Raw genomic sequence first — 20,313 nt, 5'->3', positions numbered from 1 at the left:
CGGCTTCGGGTGCCAGTCCGGCCCGATGGGATTTTGGGGCGTGACATTATTATTTGTATTGTTCAATTTATATCAATAAAATATAATTTGTATCAATATATATAAAATATAAGTGTGAATTATATAAAATATATATGACGGTGCAAACTATAAAATACAAATATGAGCTTGAAGTCTAAAAAATAAATACAAATATACGATTGTATTAAGTAAGCTCGGTCCATCTTTATTCCATTTCATATATGACTGAGGATCCACATAGCCTTCGATTTATGGAAAAGTCCAACTTCAAATCCGACTTGTAACTCCCTCATCTTAGAGTTCTAGTTAGAGCAGAAGTAAGGCACGAAGCGAGGACGTCAAGGTAAGGCAAGGCAGGAAGTACGTAGAAACCTTGATTTGTGTACTTCTTGCAACTGCTAAAGATATTTGGTTTGACAAATGTAATTTCAAGATCTTTCTGGATACTATCTCTGTATCTATTCATTAGGTGGAGTCCACTTGAGTATACTTATAAAAATTATAAATGTTGGGCGAATATAAACCAATATGCACTTATGGTATTTTCGTTATCATAAAAAAAAAGGAAAATCAAAAATTAAAAAAACAATAAAGAAAAAAGAAAAAAAAAAAAAAGAAGAAAAAGAGGTAAAAGTTAGATATAGAAGAGAGAGAAAAATCCTAAAGAAAAAATTGAAGAAAAAAAATCAGAAAGGAAAAAATAATGAAAAAGGAGAAAAGGAAAAAGAAAAAAAATGATGATGAATACAAATATTATGAATGGTTATGTTATCTCAGTCATTATTCATAATTTGTACTCGACTTAATCATGTTTTTCGAAAATAAAAAAATCTAAAATATAAAATAAAACCAAAAAAGGAAAAAAAGAAAAGAGAAAGAAGTAAAAAAAAAAAACTAGAAAAAAAAGAAGACTAAAAAGGAAAAAAGAAAGAGGAGTAAAGGGTAGAAATAAAAGAGAGAAAAAAAAAACTAGAGGCTATATATAGAGGAAAGAGAGAAAAAAACTAAAAAGAAATTGGAAAAAAGTCAAATTGATATGATATAAAAGTTTTAAGTTTTTTATTTTAGGAGATAAATAGGTTGAAACTATTTTTACCCAATCCATATTTGATCAAATCCATATTTACCCATATTTATATAGGCGAATTGCAATCCAAACCATTTTTGCTCGATTCATATTTAATCCGTCCAAATCCAATTCAATCCGTCCGTTTGCCACCCCTATATCCAACATAAAATGTACCAAATTCTTTCAATCTTATAATTTTAATTTTAAACATGTCACGTGAAAATGTTAGTAAAGATTTGCCGAAAAAAAAAAAGATATTCTTTTTAAAACTGTCTAAAAAACAAAAACACAACGAAAGTGAAATTGAGGAAGTAATGTTTTATTGGTTTCATATAAGAAAAGAAAAAGTATATGAAAAAACATTTGGTAGGAGTTTTTTTTTTTCTTTTGTATTATTCTTTAAGGGAAGCCTTACATATTTGTAGGTCAGAATTAGATTTTGTTTTTCTTCCCGTTTAATTCATAATGATTGAATTCTTTGTTTTGGTCCAATATTAATAGAAATGACGCTACAATTTTACATTCATACAAAGGAGTAATCATGTTTAACTTGCAGAATCATGATATTAAGTTACTATAGCTATACAACTAATGCTGATGGTGGGTCTATTTTTTCTCTTTGTGAAAAAACTAAATCTGTTGATGACGAGTGTCAATTTTACTCCACAATGACATAAAAATATAAGATAATTAAGACATTCGGAGAGCATTAACCTTTAACATCATATTGATCATATGTAGCAGGCTGAAAAGTTTGTACTTCTAAAGCAATTGTGATAAAAAAACAGATATACATTTGGACACAAATCAAGGGCTTGCAATCGATTTTGTTATTGTCTTCATATCGACATAGAGGGAAGAATAATGATTCCTCTAGCTGAAAATGTTACACATAAAAAAATGTGAAGAAAGAACTTCAATATGACATGTTGTGTTTGGGGATATGGTCTTCTCATTGTATTGATTATTTTGTATACGTATTTGGTGTTAGATATTAATATATAATCAAGTGGGGCTAAATTTTACCCTCTCATAAAATTACTCGAGCTAACTGTTCTTGATTTACTACGTGCTTTCTCTTTGGACATTCGATTGGTGCAACCAAGGTCCTTAAGGCAATAAATGATATTGTTGGTTTTCTCCTCAACTACATGTTAAATTGGTAATGATGTGTTCTATTGAAACCACTAAATATAAAAGTTCAATTAGCTCATCTTATTTTCATTTTACGTGGTTATTTTAAAAATCAAGTTTCTTCTTCTATTAATTCTTTTTAAAACGTTAATAAATTTGTGAGTTGTTTGTTAATTTTATTGATACTTGCTCCAGTTATCATTTTAAAAAGAATATTTTAATTTTTAATAAAAATACTTATTTTGTTTGAGATTTGGTATGGTTTAAGCTTGGAAGACACGAGAATAAATGTTGTGGTGAAGAAGGAGAACACGAGAATCAGTTTTGATGACTGATTTCTCTTTTCAAATTTTATAAAAAAGAATATTCAATGATAAAAAATATTTTTTATTTAATCTTATGTTTATGATTCTTAGGAGGATGGAGGTCACTTTGAAAATAGCTTATCTAACTTTACACCTCAAATGTCCAGAAGAGTATGCTTATTGGAGAGGAATTATTTTTGCCTCCATAATATCTTGGCCAACCAAGCTAGAAAACAATACTAATAGTTATTCCCTACACAAGATGTTAAACATCCTAAAATTATTCTTTAATAGTAATGCTAATTGAAAGAACATGAAGGCCATTATCTTGTTTTGACTTTGTCCACCTAAAATCGCAATCGAAATGAAATTAACAAAACAAAGTAACTATCGATAAGTCATAAAAATATTTATTTAACTGAGTGATACAAATTTGTAATTTGAAGAGGTTCAGCCAGGTCCCTAAAAAATTCATAACATAGAAGTAAAGAATATAATACAAATAAAAAGACTATTGGTTCTTCCTCAAATAATATAATTTTACCTATTTAATACATTTATTTTTGCTTAAAATAAGGCACAACGTCTAACGAATACTCTTTTTATAATTCTTATGCAAAATTTATATGCTCTTTTTAACCAAATAAATAATATTACATTATTAATGGTCAAGTGGATGTGTTAATACCCACTACTACTATTTAGTGCCGAAAGAAGTTAAACTGACTTTTACTAACAAATATCTGTAAAGGAATTTGACAATAGTGTTCCCCCAAAAAGTTTCAAATGGTTTTAATCTTCGAAAGAGACCAAAAAAAGGTAAAATATTTGTTTATTTATAGTAGGACTTTATGAACAATTCATTTCATAAAAGATTCCTTCAAAATTATACAAATAAATGAATTATCTTTTGCATAATTACTTGATACATATGTGTAATAAATTTTATATCGTACATACATGAATTGGCAACACGTGCCGTAAAATCTAGTACATTGAAAATATAAAGACCCTTGAAAAATTATTTTAACTTTTTGTCCTGCATTAAAATATTCTATAATAGATAAAACTGTCATGTATTAATATTTTACTAATTTTAATAAAAATAAAATTACCCATAATTAAAAAGACAAAGGATTCAAAGTTATTCTAGGTTATTACAAGTAGCTAAGTTAATAGAAAATTCCTAGTATTTTAAAAAAGAAGTCAAATCATGTCTTAGATACAAAAGGAAAAAAACCCAATGAAAATTGAAGTTTTAGTATTCCTTTTTCTTTAAGAAGGTCCGTAATAAAGATCAATATTTTTTTTTGGTACTCGTGAATTTTACGTGGGGGAATTATGTTAGGTTTTAGAATCTTTATTAGTATTTGTTATATAGGAATTTTTTGTGTGTAAGAAATAAAACTCTAGCATATAAAAATAATTTGTTTAGTAATTAAAAAACTAAATACAATCATAATTATGTTTTTTTTACTTTTCACCCATACAAAAAAAAAATCTCCCATATTTATGTAATTCTTTCTAATGAAAATGTTTTAAACTTCTATAAATTGAGCACTCTTTCTTTCTACATTAATGTAATAATATCCACAATTTAAAATTTGGTGCTAAAAATATTCTTATGATTACCTTTTTGATAAGATCGAAAGGTGATGTCTATGATCACGATAAGTAAGGTTTAAACGCATTGTTCTAATATCTTGATTGTCATATTATTTTGTTGTAATTTTTATTTTGTTCAAGTCTATATTGTAGGTGAATGTTCAATCGGATTTTTTTATATTAACATTAGATTTAATGGTAATGTAGTAATATTTTCAATTAGTGTAATTTCCGTTTTGTTACTATTTATATTTTTTAGGTCGCAGATGAATGTTTTTGAGAAATTTTTCGATAATGATTGGGGTTCAATCATAATGTTACAATATCTCGATTATCATATTGTTTATTGTACTTTACATGTGGTAGACTAATGTTCGATCGGGCTTTGAGAATTTTTTGTGTAAAAGTTAGTTTAATCAATTTGTTTTGTTGTAATTTCCGATGTATTACTATCTGTTGTTTTTGTTATTATTCGTGACGTGATAGTTTGTTATAGGAGACGATCAAGATATCGATACTTTCTCATATATCTGAATATATAAAATTGTCTATCTTCGATTTTTTAAGTCAATTGCTATTTTTTAATAAATTAGTTTTCTTTTATATGTTTTATATCGATTAATGACTTGATATGAAATACGCGTACAATAACGTATACTTGACTAGTATTTTATAAATGCAACTTACGTGATTAAATTATAGTTTCGATAAATAAGATATGGCCATATTTACTAGCAGTTGAAATTTGATTGAGAAATATTTCAATTTCTATTTCTATTATAATATAATCACGTTTTATGTATGATATATTTTAAAATTCTTACACAATTAAATTTAAATAAATAATATACGAATAATCAATTGTTGCATAACTAAATTCTATATAATTAATATTTCCTCTGTCCTAATAAATGTGTCGCCATCTTAAATTTCGTGTCCGGTTAAATTACTATGCACACTGCAGAGATTATAGTGGTTGAATTATTTTTTATCAAGTGTTTGGTTCATTGTATTAAAAACAAAATATACCATGACTTGTGTTTGATTTAAAACGAGAAAATGGTCTGCTACCCCCCAATCTTTACCTCAAATCTCAACTACACACTCAACCTTTAAAGGTGACCTATTACCTCATGAACTATTTTAAAGTGAAATTATTATCTCCATGAACTATTTTAAAGTGGAATTATTAAACCCCCAAAACTGACAATCAGTCATTGGAAATACGGTGTGATGCACGCGCCGTCACGTCATTGCCACGCTATTTTTTATTTTTTACTCTAAAAAAAATAATAATTTAACATATTATTTCCCAATTATTATTTTTTCTTCTTCTTCTCCAATTCTTCTTCTTCTTCAATGGCACCTGAGAACCCATCAATGACAATTATTATTTTTCTTTCTTGGTCATCAATTTTTCTTCTTCATTTCTTCTCTTTCAGTTCTTCTTCTTCAATTCTTCTTTTTCTTCTCCTCAAATTCTTCTTCTTCTTCTTCAATGGCATCCAAAATCCCTTCAATGACATTTCTTCATCAATAGCATAAAAAAACTCATCAATGACATTCAAGATTAATTTATCATCTTCATCATCTCTTCATTCAAGAATTCAAGTTCTTAAATTTTTTCAAGTTAATTCGGGTTCAATGGAATTTCTTCTTCAATAGTATCCAAGAACTAATCAATGACATTCAAGATTAATTTATCATCTTCCTCATTCAAGAATTCAAGTTTTTAATTTTTTTTCAATTTTTTTGAATTGAAGTTCTTAGTTTAAGTGAGAACTCATTAATGACATTTCTTCTTCTTCAATGGCATCCAAGAACTTGAATTATGTGAGAATGTTGAATCAAAAAAGTCGAATGTCATTGATTACGTGAAGCTGAATCGAATGTTGAATCAACGTGTTGAATCAAAATGTTGAATCGAATTACGTGAAATTCATAAAAAAAAAAAAGTCGATAAAATTTTGAATTTTCCGACGCCGTCACTGTCCATTGACATTTCACCATTGAAGCTGCACCATTGAAGACATTGAAGAAGAAGAATAGAAAAAGAAGAAAAAGAAGAAGAAAGAGAAGAAGAAACCAATATTTATTAAGAAAAAATAATAATTATTAAAAATAATGACGTGACAATAAAAAATAATGATTTTAAAGCGAAAAAAAGTCAACTAACGTGCCTATGGGCGCGTGTAGTCACGTCCAGTGACATGTCAGCAACTGGGGGTAATAAATTCGGTAAAAATAAGTTCAGGAGGGTAATAGGTCACATTAAAAGATTGAGTGTGTCGTTGAGATTTCGATTAAAGGTTGGGGGGTAACAAACCATTTTCTCATTTAAAACTCTAAAAAAATCTTTTTTACATTCATACTCTTGAATTTTTGCGTGATTTTTTGCTACATTAAATTAGTCAAGTTAAAAATTAAAATATTAATAAAAATTTGTTACTAATTTTCAAGTATGATGTGTCACTACGAAAATCCTTAATAGCATGGTGTATTTTCAATATTTTTTTTATTGATCAAATATATCTTAAATTATAAATTTAAGGCTACATAAATATTTAAATACCTAAAAAATATTTTTAAAATAAATAAATGTTCAAGTCATCAATCCATGAACTATTTTTTATTTTTTTTAATTTAAAAAGCCTCCTCCCCACCAAGAAAAATTCAACCCAGCAATTAAAGCAAACCAAATATGTTTAAAGAAAAAAGAAGTAAACATTAATTATGAAATCATAAAATTACAGTGAATCAAATTTAAAAAAATAAATAAAATATTTATAATTAACTCAATATAATTAGAGAGGATATTAAATTATAAAAGAAATTTTTGAAAAGAAATTGAGGGGTAATTTGATCATTTAGGGGTCTTATTCATGGATTATTAGTCCTTGGATATGTTTTACCTTCATTTACTATGAATAAAATAATATCACATATATTGTATAAATAATTCATGTATTAAATTAAAAGAATTAACCAAACAAAGATTAAGTTTTAATTTAAGGATTATTCTAATTAATAAGGCTTACCAAACGGGTCCGCGGAGGTAGTAGTATATATGCGTAACTCTATGTAGCAATCACAAACACCCCTAAAATGTATTGGTCGGGTTGGCCTTGTTGATTTTGATTTTAACCATTTCTGGGAGAAATTAGGATCAGTGAAAATTGAGTTAGAGGATGAATTTAAAAATTTGAGTTAGTGCCTAATGAAAATTGCAATTAGCGGCAGAAGAGGGATTGGCGGCCATGGAAGGAGTAGTGGTAGGTCAAGATCAGCAGCAACAGCAACAACAGCAACAGCAACAGGCGGGTAGGGTGATGGTTGAGGGTCTGAACCCGGCAGTTCAACAACAACTGAACCTGGAGTCGGTTAAAACTCGAGCAGTTAGTTTATTCAAAGCTATTTCTCGCATCCTCGAAGAATTCGACGCCATCGCTCGCACCAATGCTCTCCCCAAATGGTTCGTTTTGGCTATGCTATGCTTACCTAAGTGCATAACAAACCACTTTACACTCTACTCTCTACTCAATTCCTTAATAACCCTCAAAAGTGTTTTGCCACACGCCTCCTCCCTCTCGATAAATTTGGCTAATACAACTGTCAATATGCTACCAATGCAGGAATTTTCACAATTAAAAGGACAGTTAATTGATTGATTGTTATCGAGGAAAAGAAAATGCAGTTCGTGGGTTCTACAGCCAAAGGAGTCCTCTTTTGCCTATTAGTTTTCCATTAGTGCGTGTGTGGCTGGGATACCCCTTTTAGACTTTTAATGTAGCCCATCTTTATTCTTTGTCAATTTAGGCTGTGGAATTTGCTAGATCATTATGTCATGATGCAGTAGGCTGTGGAATTTTCTAGATCATTATGTCATGATGCAGTATTTAGCTTACTGAATCAAGCGTATCAAGTTTGGGAATGCATGCTACAAAGTTCTAGCTCCACTTTGATGCCTCAATAATGCAGTTAACATCCTTGCATGAGCCTAAGAATCGTCAGGAAAGATTACTTTTTGGTTAGATGAACAGTTATATCTAGGAGATCACATTCTCAGCCACAAATTATCTTCAGACAGTTCCCTGGACTCATCTTGGTTAGTTGGAGGTTATGCAGTCTCTTCACCAACAACTTGTACGGTTTGGCTTGGATCTGCATATCCTTGTCCAGAAATTTTGGAGTAGTAATAAAGATCTGTTTGAAAAGAGAAGCTCTTTATTGATGCATGTGGCTTATCACAGTTGAACTCTACATTCTCATTATCTCCCTTTACAAATGAGTGTAGACCTTCACTCTCACTTATATATTATTCAACCCCCCTTATAATTAAAAAATTCAGCCTAAGATATACTTGCACATTGGTTAGTAGAATGGAATGGTGTATAAGAAGATAGGCTTACGCATTTGATATCGATTTCCTTTTTGGTACTTTGTTATACTGCTGATTTTTGTTTTCCATAGTATTTGTAAAATGGAATCCGAATCTTCAATCATAAATAATGCTCTTTTCACAATATATCTCCCTCACACTCTTTATTTTCCTATAGACACTGTTAACTAATCTGGATCGCGCTTGGAATTGAGATGAAGTATTTTAGAGTTTAGGAGGAATATAAACTCAGGCACTGTTTTCCAACTCATTCCTCATATATGTTAACCTTTAGTTTTAATACATCTTTCTGCCAGGCAAGATATTCTGGGGCAATTTTCGATGGTGAATCTCGAGCTTTATAACATTGTTGAAGATATTAAGAAAGTTTCCAAGGCTTTTGTCGTGCACCCCAAGAATGTAAATGCTGAGAATGCTGCAAGTATGAACTTCTTCACTCACACTTGGTAAATTTGTAAAAGTTGAACTTTTATCATACTTTCTTAATTATATATGCGAACCACTGACATTTTTCATTGCATATAAGCAAGTATATAGGTATAGATATGCTGCCTAAGGGTATATATATATATATATGTATGTATGTATGTATGTATGTATATTTAGTTCAACTGTTAAGTAGCTCTTTATCTAACAGTTTTACTTTTTGCTGAGTTACTGTGGTTAGGTTGATGTACATATGTGCATAACTAGATAGCATGACAGTCAGTTACTATTGCAAATTTTATTTTTATGTGGTGAAATTGTTTGGCATAATCAATCAATCATTCAACCACGCCCAATCCCAAAATAGTTGTGGTTTTGTTTGAGCATCAATCTTGCCAAATTTCCGAAAAGGTTAATGAAAGAAAGAAGCATATATTTTTTCGGTTGTGGGGTATATTTGTGTTGACAGAAAATCCAAAAGATACTTTACATCAATTGTTAGTTGCAAATACTTTTTGATTTCAGTTCTACCTGTTATGCTGTCATCAAAGCTGCTGCCAGAGATGGAAGTTGAAGATAATGTCAAAAGGGAGCAATTATTACACAGCATGCAAAACCTATCGGTAGCATCCCAGATTGAGAAGTTGAAGGTGGAAGGCTCTGCAGATTATATTTCTTCTGTTTCTCGATCTGTATGGCATTCTAAGATTCCTATAACCCACAGGTTAGAATTGATATGATTGGAGCAGCATGTGAAAGTGCTGAGAAAGTCATAGCTGATACACGCAAAGCCTACTTTGGAACCAGACAAGGTCCAACACTGCTTCCAACTATTGACAAGGCACAAGCAGCAAAAATTCAGGAACAAGAAAATTTACTTCGCACTGCAGTAAATCTCGGCGAAGGTGATAACTTTGTGTTCTGAGTCTTTTTTCTAGAAACATCTTTTCTTCTTCTTTGTTAATTTTCTTGCATGCATGAGACCAGGGGCGGACCCAGACTTTTCACCAAGTGGGTTCAATATATAAAAAACAAATACGCAACAAATGAAACAAAACAAAGTTTAATTAACTAAAACATATTATTACAGTACTATTCTACGAGTTTTTGTTTCTTGAAACCTATTCATAATACTTTCATCAGAAACAGTATTAAATATATTTTTTTCTACATAAGGAACCATACAACTGCTCATGAAATCATCATCCATTCGATTTCTCAATTCACTCTTGATCAACTTCATTGCCGAAAAGGCTCTTTCAATTGTAGCAGTGGCAAGTGGCAACCGGCAGAAGCAATGCAAACTTTACAAGATGAAACACAAGAGGATAATTAAAGTGTTTTTTTGTCTTAACTAGCTCCTCGGAAAGGTCATCAAGTCCTTTTAGATTAGAAAACCTTTCATCAACATCACGAACATCAATAATATAAGTCTGTAGCTGATTCTTGAGAGTAACCATTATATTTTCATCAAAATCATCAGGATATAATTCAACCATTCTCAATATTTTATTTATGTCAAAACTAGCGAACGAGTCAACAGGATTCAAGCAAGCAACCCCAATAAGCAAATCTATTCTCACCTCATTAAAACGATCATTTAGTTCTTGAAGTTGCCAATCAATAATTTTAAAAAATACTTCCACATGATAGTGATGTGAAATAGTATAATCAGCAACTCTAGGTCGAGATCTTCCAAAATTAACATAGAACTCATCAAAATTGGGTATCAAAATATCATACCTGACACAAAATTCAGACACATTTTTGATAAGTGGATCCTATCCTTCATCCCGTAAATTTTGTAATCGTTTTTTTACCACTTTAACAAGTAGAACAGCATTTGCAATATCTTGTTCTTTCTTCTGTAAGGATTCATTAAGCTCATTTGTGATTGCTAAAATATCTCTCATTAAGTGCAATATGAAAGCAACCTCAAACGTTTGACAAGTTCTGAGATATCCTGTTGCCCTAGCTTTTTCTTCAACAGATTCAGAATCAACAACAATAGTATCAAGGATATCAATAATAGAATTGAACATACTAATAAAGTTCTTAAATGATTTATAGTGTGAACTCCAAGGGGTATTAGCAGGTCTAGCAAGACCAAGTTCTTGATTCAAGCCCTTACCAATTTCAATCTCGCCCATATCTAGCGCCTCTTGAACTTTTTCTGCTTGAGCTTGTCGAAGTTCATCCATTCGTTTAAAAGAACCTCCTACTATATTTAATATATTGGAAATCAACAATACAAGTTCTCCAACTTGAAGACATTTTTTAGATACACCAACAAGAGTCAACTGAAGTTGATGAGCAAAACAATGAATTGCATGAGCTGATCTATTTTCTTGTTGAATCAAAACTTTAAGTTCACTTAGATACCCTTGCATATTGCTTGCTCCATCATAGCATTGCCCTCAGATACAAGATAAACTCAAAGAATATTGAGAAAGATATTTAACAACTGCTTCTTTTAAACATAAAGCACTGGTATCATGAAGATGGACAATCCGTATAAATCGTTCCACAACAGATCCCCCACCATCAGCATATCGCAAAACAATTGTCATTTGCTCCATACGTGACACATCACAAGATTCATCTACTAACAATGAGAAATAATCACCGTTTAGATCCTCCACAATAGCTTTAATTGTTTCAAGTTTACATGCAGTGACAATATCTTTTTGAATTTTATGAGAAGTCAATTGATTATTTTTTGGAGCCTTTTTCAACACAAGATCTCTAATTCTATCACACCAACTTGCATACCATGAAAGAATTTCAAGAAAGTTACCCTTATTCAATGATGATTCATCTTCACGGTGTCCACGGAATGCCAATCCTTGATTCAAAAGAAGTCTCACCACATCAGTAGAAGCTTGTAAACGAATTCTGTATTCAAGCTTGGTTTGATTGGATGGCTTCACAAATGCGGCTTGAATTGATTGTTCTTGTCGCATTAGATCTTCACACTTTTTCTTTGCTTGATTGTGATCACTGTTTGGCCCTCCAACATGCGTATCTAGTCTTTTCTTTTTGTGCCAACTTCTTAATCCTATACTTGAAAATGCTTCACCTCCACGTTGATGAATGCTTTCATCTTGAAATAAATAACAACATAAACAATAAGCAGCATCTTCAATTTCACTATACTCCAACCAATCATGATATTTTTTGTACCATTTACGATTAAAACGACGTTTTAATCCAGAAATATCTCTTTGAGGAAACTCGCGAACTTGAGGTTGATGAGGACCTCTTTGAATATATGTTTGCCTAATCTCATCACAATCATTCGAATGATATTCCCAAATAGATTTTCTTTCTTTTGGATCTGCTGGTAAAGAATCAAAGTTTACTCCTTGCTTTTGTTTTTTAGCAGAATGATCATTTTCTTCTAATTGATTCAAGTTCTCTTCTACGCGAGGAGTATTTTGAGTGGATGAACTTGATTGCGCCAACTTTGATGATACCGGAGCGAAATATCTCTTCATTGAATTTAGAACCTGTATTGCCGAATTAAACGTCTCAGTAGAAAAGTAAGAGTTATTGTACGTATTTGAATTTCGAAAAATTGTAAAGAAGAAATTGAAGAGAAAATCAATTGTGATTTTCTTCAATTCTAAGTAGAAAGAGTTCTTTTAAGAGTTCTAAGTAGAAAGAGGAGCTAACAGTGTTGAGTGAGTGAAATGTGAAATCGTGAAAACCTATTACCCTTTCCCTTTGGGCTTGGCTGCTGCTTTACCCTTTTTTATCCACTAAGTTTGTTGCTTAAACGTTTTTAAAAAAAGGGCTTCTTCTTTGGGAATCGAACTCGCGTCATGGGTGTCATGAATTGACACCACTTCCACTGAACTGGACGGTGGTTTGTGCCTTATTTTCTTTTTATTTTTTGCTAAGGCTGTTGTATTACTGATGCTGAAAAGTTTTAAAAAAAGGTTGCTGCTATTGGGGTTCGAACTCGCGACGCCAACATGGAGAATTGGACTCGCTACCACTGAACTGGCGCCTTTACTTGTTTACAGTGGGTTCAAATTTAAATATATACTATTATACTGATTATATATACACATATATACTGTGTAATTTTTCGACGAAGTGGGTTCATATGAACCCACGTGAACCAAGGTGGGTCCGCCCCTGCATGAGACATTGAGACTAAAGATCCCTGGACCCCAATGGTCCCTATGTTGATGCTTATTCTGCTTAAACTAAAAGAAAAAGATAAGGATTCTCGCAAAATATCATTTCTATTGAGTGCCTTGTTAATCAGAAAATTGCACATTTTTCTGATGATGAATTGATGTAATATATGGAGGGTGACAATTGCAAGTCAGATGCTTCTACGTGCTTCTTCTATGCATCACAACATTTATGTACATGTCAGGTGTGTGTGTGTGTAGCGTCTCTTTGGTGGTGTTTGTCGGTACACTAGTTTATGATTTGCTTGGTTACATGCATGCTCACAGATTTCGTGAAACTGGTACATATGCAGGATTACGTATACCTGGAGACCAAAGGCATATTACTTCTGGACTTCCTGGTCATTTGGTAGATGTGCTCGCAGTAGCTGATGGGCCGCAGTCTTTCGCTGACTCATCCGGTAGTCTATCATCTTATAGTTGTCCTGCTGTCTCCACTTTGTTTCATGAACTTTGACTAGAGAATCCGCTGGTGTTCAAACAGGGACTTATCTGAAGAATACTCCCCCCTTTTCATCAAGCAATGTCAACAGTCAGGGAGCTTTGCTACAGGTTAGATTTCTTATAATTTGCCTTGCAAAATGTGCCTTTTGTCTAAGGAATGAAGATCAATTTGAAACAGATGAATTTTACTTTCACTTCCCGAATTTTTTTTATTTAAAGGAGTCATGAACAAAGGGACAAGTAGTTTATTACACAATTATGCTTTGCTATCTTTATTATTTCAAAAATTATGCTAGGGTATCTCTCTGTTTCAAGAAGAGGAGCCTTGACACAAAGGTAAGAGGTGTGCCCTGTGACCAGGGGGTTACAGGTTTTGGCCATGTGTGGGCCTCTTGTGAAAATGCAAAGGTCCGTCCCTTCTCTAATCCCAGGGAATTGCAGGAGCCTACTGAACTGGGCTAAATTCGCTGTTTTCTGAATGGTTGTAGTTTCTTTTCCCTGTTTTCAGGGAGGGAACTCAATTTTTTTTGCGTGCCTTTTTCTGTTCACTCTAGGTTTACAGACCCGGTTATAGGTCAGCCAACCTGATTATTTTCTTAAGTATGTTCCATAGCACCAAATGGATACCCAAAACAGTACATCTTAGAATGGGTTTAGATCTATTAGTTACTGAAGAAGTTAAGAAGGTCCATTATAGTATTTAATAATCCCATACATGTTCTATGTTACACCAAATACCATACCTGATTGTAATTAACATCAACTACTGCCAGACGCCAGTTATTCATTGTATATTTGCATCCTTGGTTACATCAACTTTTCGTGCCAGTGTTAACACCTTTTCTTTTTTGGTTGTTGTGAAAGAGGCGGTAAGAATTATTTCCTCATTTAATTTGAATTTAATGGAGGATAGGAGATTAAGTAGACATGTCCCCATGTTTGCTATTACTCCCTCCGTCCCATATTAGTTGGTCATTTTCCTTTTTGACACGCACATTAAGAAATCATAAATAAGAAGGTAATCTTACTAGTTCACCCCATTAAAAAACTCTTGGGAACTTTACAAACAAGTGTGAACACTCTCAAAAAGAATTAATTGCAAGGGTAATATGGAAAAATTTAATTAATGCTTTCTTGATTTAGTAAGGTGGACAACTAATATGGAAGAACTATTTTTAGTAAGATGACCAACTAATATGGGACGGAGGGAGTAGATACTTATGTAATAGATCGAAAAGGAGATGCAAATCTCCTTCTACTCGTCACACTAATTAAGCATTAGGGAAACAATAGATGATTAACCTGCAGGAAGTATACTGATCATATCCTTTTTCCTTTCTTCCTTATAACTAAACACAACATTAAATCAATGTCCCAAGTTATTCTAGTGTATTGAGTCCTTATCGCCTTTGAAGTTCTAATATGTATGTATTGCTCTTGGAGTAGGTTTCTGGAGCACTTCGGGCTGCGGCTTCTCCTTCTGGGACCACTTCCTTTGATACTACAACAGCATCCCCCTTGCAACATGTCAACTCACCTAGATCTAGTGCTAACATGATGAATACACCATCTCCTCAGCAACAGACCCATCAGCAACAGCAGCAGCAGCAACAACAGCAGCAGCAGCAGCAGCAGTTGCAGCAGCTCCAGCAGAGGCAGAAAATGATGCAGTTACCTCAGCATCAGCAGCAACTTCTTGCCCAACAGCAGCTTAGGCAAGCCTCAATACCTGGACTGGGGCAGGTACAGTTTGTACAAAAATCTTGGCTAGTTTATGGTATCTCTTTGTGAAATTGCACGAGGTATAGTGTGCTTAGTCTGCAATATCCAATATGCTTGTTCCTTTTTTTCCAAACAAGATAGTTTTACTGATGAAATAAGGCGATAACCGGATTACCAGCTTTATACATGAGAGACTGTACAAAGAACTTTCTTCTGTTATCCTATCAGTTATCTATAAAAATCCGTTAGTTGCTGTGTGCTGAAAATGCAGAAAAGATAACAAACTATACTTTATGTAGCATCAGATTATCCTCTGCTCAAATGTCTGGTGTATGTATACTTTCTAGATTGTCGAGAATATTGCATGTGGGATGCCCTCTGCCATTAGTTGGTAACGTGTGGACACTGGCTGTTTGGATAAACAACATGCATAAATATCTAATTCAAAATCTTTTCAAGGGGCACTGTTAGTTTCTTTTCTTACCTAGATAATTGTTTGCCCCAGGATTACACATATTTTCCAAAGAGTAAGAACTTTTTAATCTTTAGAAAAAAGGAGGGACAGCTATTGATTTTCTGCTATTGTTTTGAGTTCATTTTTGGTGTAAAGAAAGTTTTGTAGATTACGCTGAATCTTTACTTGACATGGTTGTGATTGATACCTTGTAAGATAGAACAGTGATACTCTGTGTGGTTTCCTGAGTCGTAAATATGGCTGCAAAACAACTTTTATGCTGATCTTAATACAATGTTACAATTATGGAAAAAAAATATTGATTTTCTGCACTCCCAATATGCTTACCATGAACGACTTCTTCAGAGGTGAATATAATCAGTATCCGATTTGGTAATAATATATCAGTTTCTGTACTTCATTATATTGGAGAGTACGTAATAACTAATGAACTTGCTTTATCAAATGTTATCGCTATAAACCTGTTTATCAGCTGCATGGTCAGCCTCAGATGCAGTTCTCTCAGCCACTGGGAGCACAGCAGTTTCAAGGTAGGCAGCTAGCATCTGGTGCCCTTCATCACGGTATGGGTCAAAGTCAGCTCAACCAAGGAAATCAGCTGAATCGGCATCTAAACCAGTTTTCTAGTCCTATGAATACTGCACTATTCAATTCAGCCCAAAGCACACCTACCTCTCAGATGGTGAGTCACATATTTCAGTTTTTATTTTATTCCTTCCTCATCGGTCAGCCTATCTGTAATGTTTTGCCCGATAGTTTTAAGTTCTGGTTTTGCTGTTTTCTGCCCCTATAAATTAATTTGGGATTATTCCGGTTTTCCTACTGTGGCAAGTCACAGAACTGAAGAATACAGCAAGTTGTTTATCACATGCATTGAACTGGTATTTCACAACAACAACAAAAAATCCAGTGTATTGGGAGTGTATTGGGTTTGGGGAGGGTAAAATATACGCAGTCCATACCACTACCTCGGAAGAAGTAGAGAAGAACTGGTATTTCACATAGTGAAAATTTCAGGAATCTTCGAAGCTGATGGTTCTATCTTAATATTTTTTGCATTCTATGTATTGAACCAGTTAGAACCAAAAGTTTTGGAAAGTTTTCATCTCTATTTGGTTCCAACTCATAGTTTGTCAACTAGTTTATTTTCCTCTGAATGTACTCGATGTTAAACAGCGCATGCTATGAGGTTATAGATCACTAGGCAAGCTGTGGTTGTAGTCACCTCTATGACATAGATATAACTACCTCAGTATACATGCTAATGCAATGCTCATCTGGTCTCAAAATTGGTCTTTTGTGTGTCAACAACAACAACATACCTAGTGTAATCCCATACGTGGGTCTGGAGAGGGTAATGTGTGCACAGTCTATAGAGATTATTTGTGATAGACCCTCGGCTAGAGTAAATCATATCTGGTCTTTTCTGTGTCATGCTTCAGTTATTTGTTTTGATTATTAGCTGTTTATTGTTTTATTATATGTTTTATTTACAAGCTATTTCCTTATTACTTGTTCTACCATTGAAATATGTGCACCATAATTTCTAAATTTGTCGAGCATTCTTTTCTTGAACTTAAAAATTTCAAATTTCCAGTCTGCTTCGTATTATGTTAAACTTATTCTGTATGGCAGATCTCAAATATGTCAGCAATGATGCCATCACAGACTCTTCTGCCACGAATGCAGGTGTGTCAAGATGTATTTCCAATTACTGTTGTCATGCATGCTTGAGTTATTATTTGGCGATAATTATAAATCATGACAAGGTGAACTAAATGCTCTTCTCTGGAGTGGAGAGAGCGATCCTGATGTCTTTATTTAGCTTCAAAAGGAGGGGAGTTCATTTTTTTGCTGTGCGACTGTTGATTGGAATTTTCCATTTTATTGGTGTTATACACCTCAAATATTTTCTGTTTCGAGATTCGTCTTGACTGTGAATTTGGTTTAAATTGATAGGAGGCCATAGCTCTGCTGTGCTTCCGACTTGTGTGAGCTATGTATAATCTTTTCATTGCAGTCAAATTTATTGAAGTCGACTACAAATGTTTAAGTGTATACTTCAGTCTTATCACATGTTCAAGCACATCTGTACTTCAATATGAAAATTCTGTTTTTTTCAGAAGCCATTTGCATGGGGTATAACCTAATCTTGTATGTTTCCCTTATATTATGTTGCCAATTGTTTTATGGCCTCATACGACTGCTTTCAGATTGGAATGTCTGGTGGAACGCGGAATCTTGCTGCTGCAAACCTGAGTGATCAAAGTAAAACACCTACCCTTACTCATCTTTTATACAGTTCTGTCCATTAGGATTTTTCTTCCTTTTTTAGCCCGAAGAGAGAATGTTTGTAAACCAAATAAAAGTGCGGCTTCTTTCTACTTTGAAAACATTTGTTCCTAAACAGAGATGATGTTTTCTCTGCAGTGTTCAATATGGGAGGAAACAATCCTGGTATGATGTCAATCCAGCAGCAGCAGCAGCAGCAGCATGGCACATTTGCAAACATGTCGCAAAATACACAGAATCTGCAGCAGGGTATGATGCCTCTTCAGAACACACCTCAGCAGACCCATCCTTCCTTTCAGCAACAAAGACCACAAGGCCAACAGTGAAGTGTGTAAAATTAGACAGAAGAGGTTATGGTATACCAAATCCCAACATTTCCCAACTTTGTTTGATCTTGATAGTGCAAGTATGTTAAGGCCAGATTCTTGCGGGGCATTTTTGTTGAAACATTACATTTGTTAAAAGAAGATAGTAAAATTAAATCAGAAGATCAGGCCACCAGCATTTATTTGCTATTCCTGCATGTTTCTTACCGATTCCTTATAACTAAATTAGAAGCTATAGTCGGGTGTCTCAGTTTGAGATTATAACAATTTCAAAATACTTGTTGAGTAACGTATGGTGTTTCGTGAATTACATACACTGAGGGTGGTTATGGGTCGTATAAAGCTAGGTATCTGAGTACTGGCTCCTGCCTCAGTTTTCTCTCATGTAGTCATTGTCTTGTGGCAGTCTGTGCAGCATAGGGTGACTTTTTATCTTTTTCTGGTTGAAAAAGAAGTGCGGAACCAAGGAAAAATACATGACAACACGCACGAATTCATAGGTAAATTAAATGTGGGAATGGTGGGTGGGGAAAAAGAGATGAAGAAGGAAGAGGAGAGCTCGGTTACACGTGTGTAAAAGGAAGGAAGGAAGGAGGAGCATCTGGAATGGAGTTGGTAGGAGAGGCGGTCGGGTAGAGGGTGGTGAGAATGGCGGGGAAGGACAAGTGAAGGAGACGAAGAGAAATAGTAGTGGACTGGTGATGTACACTTGCCGGAAGTGGAAGTGGGGATCGGGGAGTTGGGGGTGTCGAGGAGGGCGAGGGACTTGCATAACCACTGACCATTCTGAGTTAGTTGTCTTCCTTTCCCCATGGCGATCCCTTTTGAGTTTTGAATTGTTTTTCTTATTCCAAACGGTCATTTTGTCAACGGTACAAATCTCACCTACTAGTCCTCCCCTCCCCTCCTCACTACCGCCGCCATCATTTTTTTTCTTCAAAAAATTATGTTTTAAAAAAGTCTCAAAAAAAAATTCTTACCTCACCCCTCACCCCTCACCCCGCACCCCCAACCCACAAAAAAAAATATTTTTAAATTTCTTTTCTAAAACAAAAATCAATTATTTTTCTAATGACTTGAAATTTAATGTAATATTTTTTTTTAAATAACGTGGCAGACGTGGAAAGTGTTACACTCACCAAAAAAGGGTTTTAAAATGTTGTTTTTTAGTGGGTTCAGGGGTCCAGATGATAAATATGTAAGTAGAAGTGTTCAACTTACAAAATCGACATAGTACAGGGGTCCATAAGGTCATTTTGTCAAATGGATATAATTACATTTATTTTGATCTATTATTTTATTGATGTTGTTAGAATTTATATGAATTTAACAATTTAATATATTTATATGTTATAATTTGTGATAGGAAGAGAATTATTTTATTAACAATTATTAATAAGTTTAATATTTATAATAATTAAAATTATTTTAATAAATTTATTAGTTATAATACAATTTAATACTATCAAAATAAATAATAAAATTATTATTAAATAACGATAAATAATGTAGTCCATCCAAATATTATGTTATCATATATTATGAAATCATAGCAAATCATTTTTCAAACAAAAGTGTCAGACTTGACCAAAACCAACAAAAATAAATAAACCCTGAATATCGTATATATTTTCTATTTTGGAGGAAAATGTAGCTTTCCAAATGAGAAGTTTATAAAATTAAAGGATTGATTTAAAATAGATTAATTAGAGCCCTAAAAACCGTATAATCGATTGATTCAGTAAAAGATTAAAGTTGAACATGAATTAATTTAGGATTTGTTAGTGTTAGAGAACAAATTCTAAATTGATTGATGGTGTATTTGCTATTTTTATTATACTAGTAATAGTATTACTACCTCCGTTTAAAAAGCTTTAACTTGGTACAAAG

General features: G+C 33.1%; 1 protein-coding gene across 3 annotated transcripts; it reads left to right on the top strand.

The window, feature by feature from the left end:
- Nucleotides 1-7,122: 7,122 nt before the first annotated feature.
- LOC107861587 (mediator of RNA polymerase II transcription subunit 8) lies at nt 7,123-18,612 on the top strand. Of its 3 annotated transcripts, none has more exons than XM_016706864.2 (11): nt 7,123-7,606; nt 8,830-8,954; nt 9,485-9,609; nt 9,684-9,864; nt 13,458-13,565; nt 13,649-13,716; nt 15,055-15,351; nt 16,278-16,487; nt 17,441-17,494; nt 18,019-18,073; nt 18,236-18,612. In XM_016706864.2, the coding sequence occupies exons 1-11, from the start codon at nt 7,392-7,394 to the stop codon at nt 18,421-18,423; spliced, it is 1,626 nt and encodes a 541-aa protein (XP_016562350.2). In that variant the 5' UTR covers nt 7,123-7,391; the 3' UTR covers nt 18,424-18,612. The 3 variants fall into 3 exon arrangements, with proteins under 3 accessions (XP_016562350.2, XP_016562351.2, XP_047266176.1); XM_016706865.2 differs by having other exon boundaries at nt 7,176-7,606; nt 16,290-16,487; XM_047410220.1 differs by lacking the exon at nt 7,123-7,606 and adding an exon at nt 7,781-8,277.
- The last annotated feature ends 1,701 nt before the right edge of the window (nt 18,613-20,313 follow it).

Source organism: Capsicum annuum, chromosome 3 (assembly GCF_002878395.1).
Source record: "Capsicum annuum cultivar UCD-10X-F1 chromosome 3, UCD10Xv1.1, whole genome shotgun sequence".
In the NCBI taxonomy this organism is placed as follows: Eukaryota; Viridiplantae; Streptophyta; class Magnoliopsida; order Solanales; family Solanaceae; genus Capsicum; species Capsicum annuum.
The sequence above is the reverse complement of the archived record's forward strand: the minus strand, read 5'-3'. Positions and strand labels throughout refer to the sequence as shown.

Excerpts from the sequence above, each read along its gene's own strand:
- LOC107861587 (XM_016706864.2), top strand. The coding sequence starts at position 7,392 with ATGGAAGGAGTAGTGGTAGGTCAAGATCAGCAGCAACAGCAACAACAG. Across the intron at positions 7,607-8,829 it reads ACCAATGCTCTCCCCAAATG|GCAAGATATTCTGGGGCAAT; the intron begins GTTCGTTTTGGC and ends TCTTTCTGCCAG. Across the intron at positions 9,610-9,683 it reads CCCAGATTGAGAAGTTGAAG|GTTAGAATTGATATGATTGG; the intron begins GTGGAAGGCTCT and ends TATAACCCACAG.